General features: G+C 37.8%; 1 protein-coding gene across 6 annotated transcripts in view; it reads right to left on the reverse strand.

Moving 5' to 3' along the window:
* The window catches only part of CEP85L (centrosomal protein 85 like), a 224191-nt gene that overhangs the window by 35836 nt on the left and 177630 nt on the right, over positions 1–10725 (reverse strand). For all 6 annotated transcript variants that reach the window (XM_054558783.2, XM_054558784.2, XM_054558787.2 and 3 more), the window contains one exon: positions 1829–2008. In XM_054558783.2, the coding sequence (XP_054414758.2) occupies positions 1829–2008 (180 nt within the window). The remainder of the gene's footprint in view (positions 1–1828; positions 2009–10725) is intronic.

Below are 10725 nucleotides of genomic sequence, written 5' to 3' on the forward strand. Positions count from 1 at the left end.
ATTGAAATCAGGATCTCTGAGCAACATTTGTACTCCCATGTTCCTAGCAGTATTCACAATAACCCAAGATGTGGCAACAATCTAAATATCCAGCAACAGGTAAATGAGCAACATAAATGTTATACACACACACACACACACATATACACATGCACACACACACATACACACACAATGGAATATTATTCAAACTTTGAAAAGAGAAATCCCGCCATTTGTGACAAGATGGATGGCTCTGGGGGATATAATGCTAAATGAAACAAGCCAGTCACAAAAATGCAAATACTACATAATTCCACTTATATGAGATAAGTGAAACAGAGAGTAGACTGGTAGTTGTCAGGGACTGGGGAGCAGGGAAGTGGGAGTTACTCTTCAATGCATATAAAGTTTCAATTACATAAATGAATAAGTGCTAGAGATCTGCTGTACAATATAATGCCTATAGTTCTGAATTATACACTTAAAAATTTGTTAAAAGGGTACATCTTGTATTAAATGTTCTTTCTACAACAAAAAGAGAAAATACAATGGGATGGCATAAATTAGTTTTAACCAAAGAAGTAAAATGACTGGATCCTTTGTTGTTAAAAGTTAAGCCCTTTGCGCTATCAAGAACGGATTTGGGAGGATGTGGAGAAACTGGAATTCTCAACACTAGTAATGGGAGTATTAAATGGTACAATCACTTGGGTAGTTTCTTGTAAGTTAAATATCGACTGTACAAACCCTATGATCCAGCAATTCAACTACCAGGTATTTATCCAAGATAAATGAAGACGCACATACACAAAAAATCTTGTACAAGAACGTTCACAGCAGCCTTATTCATAATTTCTCCAAAATGCTAAAAATCCAAATATCTATCAACAGGAGAATAGATACACTGTGGTATATCTTTATAATGAAAAACACTACTCAGCAATAGATAGAAACTGATACATGTAGCTATAAAAATAAATCTCAAAGACATTGAATAAAAGAATATATACCATGTAATTTCATTAATATGAAGTCCATGAAAAGTCAAAATTATACTGATAATAATCAAAAAGCACACACACACACACCATATTTTCTTTATCGATTCATTGGTTAATGGGCATTTAGGCTGGTTCCATATTTTTGCAATTGCAAATTGTGCTGCTATAAACATGCATGTGCAAGTGTTTTTTATGTAATGACGTCTATTCCTCTGGACAGACACCTAGTAGCAGGATTGCTGGATCAAATGGTAGTTCTACTTTTAATTGTTTAAGGAGTCTCCACACTGTTTTCCATAGTTGTTGTACTCGTTTACATTCTCACCAGCAGTGTAAAAGCATTCCCTTCTATTTCATACCAACATCTATATATATATACACACACACACACACACACACACACAAACACACACATCTAGTGTTCCTGTCTGTGTATTTGGCTTTTAGCTTCTTATTCTGAATCAGGGGCTTCAGTTTAATAACTTAAGTTGCATCATTATTAAAGATAGGCCAGCTTCATTTACCAACCCTTTATGCCCAACATGACAAAAAAAAATGAAATCATAGACTCAATAAGGAAAAGGAGAACAGTTATTTGGTGTAGGCAATTAATTTTTTAAAGATTTTACTATTTGTTAGAAAGATATACAAGAGCATTTTTATCCTCAAAGAAAATCCTTGGAGTTCTGCAGATAGCAGACGGCTTCTCAAAAGTTACTACAAAATTAATCACCTCCACATAAATGTATATATAACCTGGCATGACACCTGACAGGGTAAATGACAGACAATTATATGCTGAGGAAATGTTGTTGACCTAATTCAACTTTATTACAAAAACCTACTTTTTCCTCTAGTTTCTTCTTCTCTTCACTAAATAGGCTTAGTCTTTGTTTGAGAAACTCATTAAGCTGTAAAACTTCTTTCTCAGTAGATGCAAGCTTTTGCTCAAATTCCCCTTGTTGGGAATGGGAAACTGATTCCTCTGAAAATGGTGTCTGGAGTGAAGTGTTCTCATACTGCGGCTGTTAGGAAAGAAAAAAAGGAGGTAAGACTTTAAAAGTTTGTCTTGAACAAATGTGAAGATATTAGAAATGAAGTATAATATAAGGAGTACATATAGGCTATATGAACAGACACACCTTGATTTAAATTCCAGCTATCTTGCTTCCTAGTTATGTACCATAATTAAAGCAAATTACTTACCATCTCAAAACCCTGGTTATCTCATCTCTAAAACAGAAACAATAAAGCCTACTTTGCAGTGTTTTTTGAAGAAAGATAAAGTATGTAAGGTTTCCAGCATATAGGAGAAACTTCATCAAAGACAGCTATTATTTGATTTTAAAAGTATACTTCAACATGTAAATAGTACAGTATATACATTAATCATATAAAAGTGAAAGTTCTACGTAAATAAATAAAAACTAAAGAAAAATTTCTTCACAGGTAATCATTTCCAGCTAATACTAAATTCAATATGTATTAATAGAATGTTTCCCTAACTAGAAAGTAAGATCCATGAATTGGGGATTCTTGTCCATCTCAAAGTGTCCATCTTATATTCCTTATTGCATAGAAAAAAATGGCACAAAATAAGTACTCACAAAATAATTGTTGAATGAATAAATGTATTATTGCTTCTATGAGCAAGGCTTTGAAGGAAATTCTTTTCAAGGGGAAGATATTCCCTCTCCCCCATGTAGGATTAAAATCTGGAAGAGGAAGGCAGGAAATACAAATATTCCTTCAAACAAATCAGCATGTGGTTAAGTGCTGTAAAAAGATATCAACAAAGTACTGTAAAAGCAAAGAAAGAGGTTATTTTTCCATTTATTTAAAAGATATTTACAAAGCACATACATTAGGCATTGTGCTAGGTGCTGAGGATTCTACAGTTAATAAAATCAGATCCCACCAGTTTAATGTGTCATACACAAAAAGACCAAAAAAAGACAATGAAACTAAGTGCTAAGATAGTCACGTGTGCAGTAGCTAAGGGAGGGTGTTACAGAAGTAAATTTGAACTAGGCCTTGAAGAACTGATACTTTCCCAAAAGGTAAGCATGCAATTCAACCATTACAGAAATAGCATTTATCATGTCCAGGCTATTTCAAAGATGGCAGACTCACCCTTTACAAACTCAAAATTTTAATCAGAGGCATGAGAAGCCTTTAGATGATTGTAACATAGAACAGAATGAATATGGTAGCCAAATAAAGGCCATGTTAAGTACAAAGTATTGGGAGGAAGTAGGATCCATGAAGACATTGAGCGAATGAGGAAAAAGGCTTTTCTGGAGAGGTGGCTTTTGAGACAGATTTTGAAAAATAGGGAGATTCTGGCAAGAATGGAAAAAGGAACAGGCATTCTAGAAAGAACATTTTTAAAAAGGTTAAAAAGTAGATACAGAGAGTATCATGTCATGTTTATAGGTTACAAGTGGGCGGAATAAAAGGGAAAACTTACAAATCTAGGTTGCAACCTTCCTGTAGAATTCCAAGAATTGTGAACTTGGCTTTGTAAATCTCTATGTGCCCTGGCATTCAGTCTAGTGTCTAGATTCTCAGCAAGTCTGATGAAAGGGAAGAGAAGAAAAAGACAAGAGAGTGCTAGAAGAAATAGGACAAAGCTAGATGCAGTGAACAAGATTCACTGAGAATGAATATGGATGTTATCATTTAAAGAAATTATTCTAACTAATTTAGCTGAAAAGAAACAAGGAGCTGAAATAGAGCATGCAGAACAGAATGAAGAAACTGGAAGCAGGGTGAGAGGATTTAGAGAAAATGATTGTTTAAAGATGTAAATGGAAAATAAATGTTAAAGATAACCAAGGTTTAAGATTTTGTCTAAGTAACAGGGAAGATTATCTTCTGGGCAGAAGTAAATATAAAGAATAACAGTAGGTTATATAGAAAAATAGGTTATACTTAATATAATTAGAGTCTATGATTTTTATTTCATTTCTATATACAAGTAGAGATGGACATCAGGCAGAAAGGTAGATATGGAACTCAGGAAGATGGCTAGGCTATGAAACTATAAAAAGCTGATACAGACTTCTAGTTTCTAGCTCAGCATGTAAAGAGATCAGAAGTCACCACTCAGTCCTAAAAAAAAATAAAATAAAATAAAAAGCTGAAAAAACTGAAATATCAACAAGTCTTCTAAAGTCTGTGAGAGAAATGAGGTCACAGGGCAAACTGCTGCCTCCAAAACTGGAAAAAAAGGATAGGTAGAAACAGAGGATCATAACCTAATAAAGCAAAAACCCATTAGCAGAAGAGCCAGGGCGGGAAAATCTGTAACTAATGAATTGCTAGAGACTTGGAGTAGATAAATGAGAGTTAAAAATTCCATGGGGACCCAATCATACAGGAGGTTTCCATACGTCTGTGAGTTTTACCTCCAGGAGTTCTACAAGATCTTCAGTGAGTATCAGAGAAAAATCCCCTCCTGTTTCTGGCAGGGGGAGGGGAAAAGGAACCATTTAAAATATGCCAGAGCATTCTGTTCTTAAAAATGCCTGCCATCAGGAGAAACTATTTTACCAGAGCCTAAACTGCTGGGGTTTTATCAGAGCTTAACCTAGTTGGGGTAAAGGAAATAACCCAACTCCAGCCAACTCCAGCCTTCCACATAGAGAAGGGTTAATACACAAATCAAGCTCCTTTGGCCTTCCCTGTGGAAATACCAACTCCATCGCCCTCCTGCCATCCTGTCCCGCCTAAGGGTGGGGAAAGAAAAAATCTTAGAAAACTGAAGTTCACAATCCAGAGGAACAAATTCACCAAAAGACTGAGACCTAAACACAGGACTATAGAATACTTCGCCTTCCCTGCACACTTTACCACTGCATTACTAAAGCTCTATTTACCACACTTATTAAACCTTGGACATCATGTCTACTTTCAACAAAAATTACCAGACACGCAAAAAGCAAAAAAATGCAGTTTGAAGAGACCAAAAAGCATCAGACACAGAGTCAGATATGGCAAGAATGTCAGAATTATCAGACCAGGGATTTTTGACAACTAAGATTAGTAAGATTATGATAGAAAATGTAGACAGTATACAAGAACATACAGATAATATAAGTGTAGAGATAAAAATTCTAGAAAAGAATAAAAAAGAAATGCTAAAGATTGAGAACACTAACAGAAATAAAGAATGTCCTTGAAGGACTCATTAGCAGAGTAGACCTGGCTGAGGAAACAATTCTTGAGCATGGGGATATGACGACAGAAACTTCCAATACTGAAAAAGAAAAAAAAACCTTAAAAAACATATGCCTTGTTTCATGTGAGGCTTCTGACTTGGACTTTTGGGTTAATGCTGGAATGAGTTAAGGCTTTAGGGGACTGTTGGGAAGGCATGATTGTGTTTTAAAATGTGAGAACATGAGATCTGGGAGGTGCTGGAGTGGAATGACATGGTTTGGTTGTGTCCCCACCCAAATCTCAACTTGAATTGTAGTTCCAATAATCCTTATATGTTGAGGGACTCAGTGGGAGGTAATTGAATCATGGGGGCGATTACCCCCATGCTACCATTCGCGTGATAGCCGGTGAGTTCTCCTGAGATCTAATGGTCTTATAAAGGGCTTTTCCCTCTTTGCTCAGCACTTCTTCCTTCTATCATATGAAGAAGGATGCGTTTGCTTCCCCTTCCACCATGAATTTAAATTTCCTGAGGCCTCCCCAGTCACGGGGAACTGTAAGTCAATTAAACGTCTTTCCTTTATAAATTATCCAGTCTCAGGCAGTTCTTTATAGCAGCATCAGAACAGACTAATACAAAGCCCTTTACTGCTGGTGAAGAGGTGATCCTGCCTGCTGCCAAGCACATTTGTCATGAACTCTTAGGAGACGCTACAGCTCAAAAGGTGACATGTGTTCATCTTTCAGCCATCACAACAAAATGAACTGATGAAACAGCAGAGGATATTGAGGCACAGTTGTTAAAGAGGATGAATGAGTCACTGTGGTATGCAATCCAGGTTGAAAAGTCTATCAATGTTGACAAGGCAACAAGGCTTGTTTTTGTGTGATATGTTTTCAGGAGGATGTGCACGAGGATATGTCATATGCACTTTTATTGCCAACCAACACCACAGCTGCAGAATTATTCAAGTCTTTGAATGATTACATGTCAGAAAAATGGAATTGGTCATTTTGTGTCAGTATACGCACAGACAGAGAGACTTCCATAACTGGATGTCTTTCTGGTTTCACAACTTGGGTCAGATGGTCGCTTCTGCATGTGACTCCACACATTGTGTCACCCATAGAGAAATGCTGGCTAGCTGAAAAATGTCACCTGAATTTAGCAATATTTTGCAGGATATCCTTAAAATTATCAACCACATTAAGTATACATGCCCTTAACCCACATCTGATGGTGCAGCTCTGTGAGGAGATGGACGCAGGGCACACACGTCATCTTATACACAGAAGTGATTGCTTTCTGTTTTTTTGTTGTTGTTGTTTTGAGGCTGGAGTGCAATGGCACGATCTCGGCTCCTGCAACCTCCACCCCCGGGGTTCAAGCAATTCTCCTGTCTCAGCCTCCTGAGTAGCTGGGATTACAGGCATGCGCCAACAAGCCCGGCTAATTTTTGTATTTTTAGTGGAGATGGGGTTTCACCATGTTGGTCAGGCTGGTCTCGAACTCCTGACCTCGTGATCCACCCACCTCGGCCTCCCAAAGTGCTGGGATTACAGGCGTGAGCCACTGCGCCTGGCCAGAAGTGATTGCTTTCTAAAGGTAGATTACTGGCCAGAGTTTTTGAGTTACGAGAGCCACTCCAGAGATTTCTTTTAGAAAAACAGTCACCACTGGCAATACATTTCAGTGACACAGAATGGCTCACAAAACTTGCTTACTTATGTGACATATTCAACCTGCTCAATGAACTCAATCTGTTGTCACTTCAAGGGAGAATGACAACAGTATTCAAGTCAACAGATAAAGTGTCTGCATTCAAAGCCAAACTAGTATTATGAGGGCAATGCATAAACATTGGGATTTTTGACATGTTTCAAATATTAGCAGAGATCTTGAAACAGACTAAGCCAGGGCCTTCTTTCTCCCAGCTGGTACATGGATCACCTATCTCAGCTTTCTAAAGAATCTGAGCCTTAATTCCCAACCACAAAAAAACCCGAACTGGGAAGAAATGGATCGTGACCCACTTGTAAATTGCCAGGTGAATCAACTTTGTCCACACTAGAAGAGAATCAACTGCGTGAGACTGCAAATGACAGTGGCCTTAAAAGTATGCTTGAGACAACTTCAAGTCTCCATACATTTTGGATTAAAGTCAAGGCAGAATATCCTGAGATTGCCACAAAAGCACTGAAAAGACTGCTTCCATTTCCAACTTCCTATCTTTGTGAAGCAGGGTTTTCTGCAATGATAGCGACCAAAATGAGATTACAGAGTAGACTGGACATAATCAACAGACTTTGGGTGTCACTGACTCCCAACACTCCCAGATGAGAACGTCTAGTTGTGGAAAACAAGCTCCGGGCTCCCACTGATTCTACATTATGGTGAGTTTACAATTATTTCATTATATATTAAAATGTAATTATAATAGAAATGAGGTATACTATAAATGTTATGTGCTTGAATCATCCCAAAACCACACCCGTTCCCCAGGTCTGTGGAGAAATTGTCTTCTTCAAAACCAGACCCTGGTGCCAAAAAGGTTAGGGACTTCTGCTATACACTGTGAAGTTATCCTTCAAGAACGAAAGAGAAAGACTTCCACAGACAAAAATTGAAGGATTTTGTGGACAGTATATCTGCTTTGCAAGAAATGTTAAAAGCCTTCAGAGAGAAGGGAAATGACACAGGTCAGAAACTCACATCTAGACAAAGAAAGCAAGAGCATCGGAGAAGGAATAAGTGAAAGTAAAAATTTTTAAAGCTTTATTATTCTTAATTGATCTAACAAGTGACATTTTAATTACAGCAACAATGTAATCATTTATGCATGTTTCTGTGTATGTGTGCATGTATGTATACGTATGCTTATGAATAAGTGAAATGGCTGATAACAATGATACAAGGATGAGAAGGAAGATGGAGGAATTAGAAGTATTTTGCTATTATATGGTACCTATTATAAGGTACACTTCATTACCTTCAGGTGGTGTAGGGTTACTTGACAGCAGACTTGGATTAGTTATAAATGTAAATGAAAACTATAGGGCAACCACTAAAGAATGTAAAAAGAGAAGTGTAATAAAGTAGAAAGAGAAAAATTGATTAATATAAAATGCTTAATTAAAATGACTGGGAAATGGTTGGCTCATGCCTGTAATCCCAGTACTTTGAGAGGCTGAGGCAGGAGGATCACTTAAGGTCAGGGGTTCGAGACCAGCCTAGGCAACATAGTGAGACACCCATATCTACAAAAAATAAAAATAAATGAATACAAATGATAAAAGACAAAGTGTGGAACACTACAAAAAAATCTACAGCTAAGCATCAAAATACATCAAACAAAAACTGATAGAACTGCAAAGAGAAACAGATTAATCTACTATCACAGTTGGAGAGTTTAACAACTGTATCAGAAATGGACAAATCTAGCAGTTTGGGAGGCCAAGGCAGGTGGATGGCTAGAGCCCAGGAGTTTGAGACCACCCTAGGAAACATAGTGAGACCCAATCTGTAAAAAAATAAAAAAAAAAAAAAAAAAAAAAAAAAAAAAAAGAGAGAGAGAGAGAGAGAGAGAGAGAAAGGAAAGGAAAAAGGGAGGAAAGGGAGGGAGGAAAGGGAGGGAGGGAGGGAGGGAGGGAGGGAGGGAAGGAGGGAAAGAGAAAAGAAAAGAAATGGACAGTTCCAACAGGCAGAAAATCAGTAAGAGTGTAATTTATCTCAACAGCCCCATCAATCAATTAACTGTAACTGACATCTGTAGACTACTCATCCAAAAACAGCATCACACATTCATCTCAAGCTCACCTGGAACATTCATCAAAGCAGACAACATTTTGGGCCATAAGATACACCTTAAGAAATTAAAAAGATAAAAAATCATCCAATGTCTACTGTCAGACCACAGTGGAATTAAACTAGAAATCAAAAACAGAAAGACAGCTGGGAAATCCCAAAATACCTGGAGATTAAACAACACACTTCTACATAATACATAGGTTAAAAAGGAAATCTCAAGAGAAATTTAAAAATGTCAACTAAATGAAAAGGAAAATACAACCTATCAAAATTTGTGGTATCCAGTGAAAGCAGTACTTAGAAATTTATAGCACTGAATGCATATATTAGATAAGAAAAAAAGGGATCTAAAATAAATCATCTAAGCCTCTACCTAGGAAATCAGAAAAAGTAGAGAATATCAACTAGAAAAAGTAAATCTGAAATAAACAAAACAAAACAAAAGAAACTAAAAGTTCAATGTTTGAAAATCAATTAAGGTACTCCATCACCAACAGGCTAAAGAAGACAAATCATGATTATGTCAAATCCAGGAAATGCACTTGACAAAATCTAACACCCATTCACAATTAAAAACTCTTAGCCAGGCACGGTGGCTCATGCCTGTAATCCCAGCACTTTGGGAGGCTGAGGCGGGTGGATCACAAGGTCAGGAGTTTGAGACCAGCCTGGCCAATAGGGTGAAACCCCGTCTCTACTAAAAATACAAAAATTAGCCAGGCATGGTGGCAGGCGCCTGTAGTCCTAGCTAATCAGGAGGCTGAGGCAGGAGAATCACTTAAGCCCAGGAAACGGAGGTTTCAGCGAGCCAAGATCGTACCACTGCACTCCAGCCTGGGGGACAGAGTGAGACTCTGTCTCAAAAAAAAAAAAAAACAAAAAACAAAAAACAAAACAAAACAAAAAAAAACAACTCAGCAAACTAGTAATAGAGGGGAGCTTCTTCAATTTAATAAAGAACATATACAAAATACAAGTATAGCTAACATTATACTTATAGTGGTGAGAAACTCGAAGCTTCGCCACCAAGATCAAAAAGCATGCAAGAATGTCCCCTCTCACTACTGCTTTTCAACATCATACTGGAAGTGCTAGCTAATGCAAGAAGACAAAAAGAGTACATAAAAGGTATACTGATTGGAAAGGAAGAAATAAAACTGTCATTGTTCACAGATAACATGATCATCTTTATAAAATGTCAAAAAGAATCCATACAAAAAAACTCCTGGCTAGGTGCAGTGGCTCATGCCTGTTATCCCAGCACCTTGGAAGGCCAAGGCAGGAGGATCACTTGAGCCTAGGAGTTGAAGACCAGCCTAGGCAACATAGTGAGACCTTGCCTCTACTAAAATATATTTTTTTAATTAGCCAGGCATGGTGGCACATACCTGTACTCCCAGCTACTCAGGAGGCTGAGGCAAAACGATTGCTTGAGCCCAGGAGTTGGAGGCTGAAGTGAGCTACTGCTGGGAGCTGAAAATGCCAAAGGGATAGTGACCAACTCAGCATTCCACTGGTGGCTATATGATCAAACAGCAAACTATTTATCATGAATGCAGGATGTGGGCAAACTCACACTGCACCTGCTGCCAAATGGTTTGCTGAGGACCATCACTCCCTGGCGCTGTGCTCCTTGACGTTATCTACTGGGAAATCTAGCACCCATTGTTCGAAGGATGCAGTCTCGCAAGCCTGCTGTGAACCAAACAGGCCGACTGATAATTACTCAACAATCACCCCCTCTTTCTCGTTATCTCTTTTACCTAATAA

The sequence above is a fragment of the Pongo abelii genome, chromosome 5 (assembly GCF_028885655.2).
Source record: "Pongo abelii isolate AG06213 chromosome 5, NHGRI_mPonAbe1-v2.0_pri, whole genome shotgun sequence".
In the NCBI taxonomy this organism is placed as follows: domain Eukaryota; kingdom Metazoa; phylum Chordata; class Mammalia; order Primates; family Hominidae; genus Pongo; species Pongo abelii.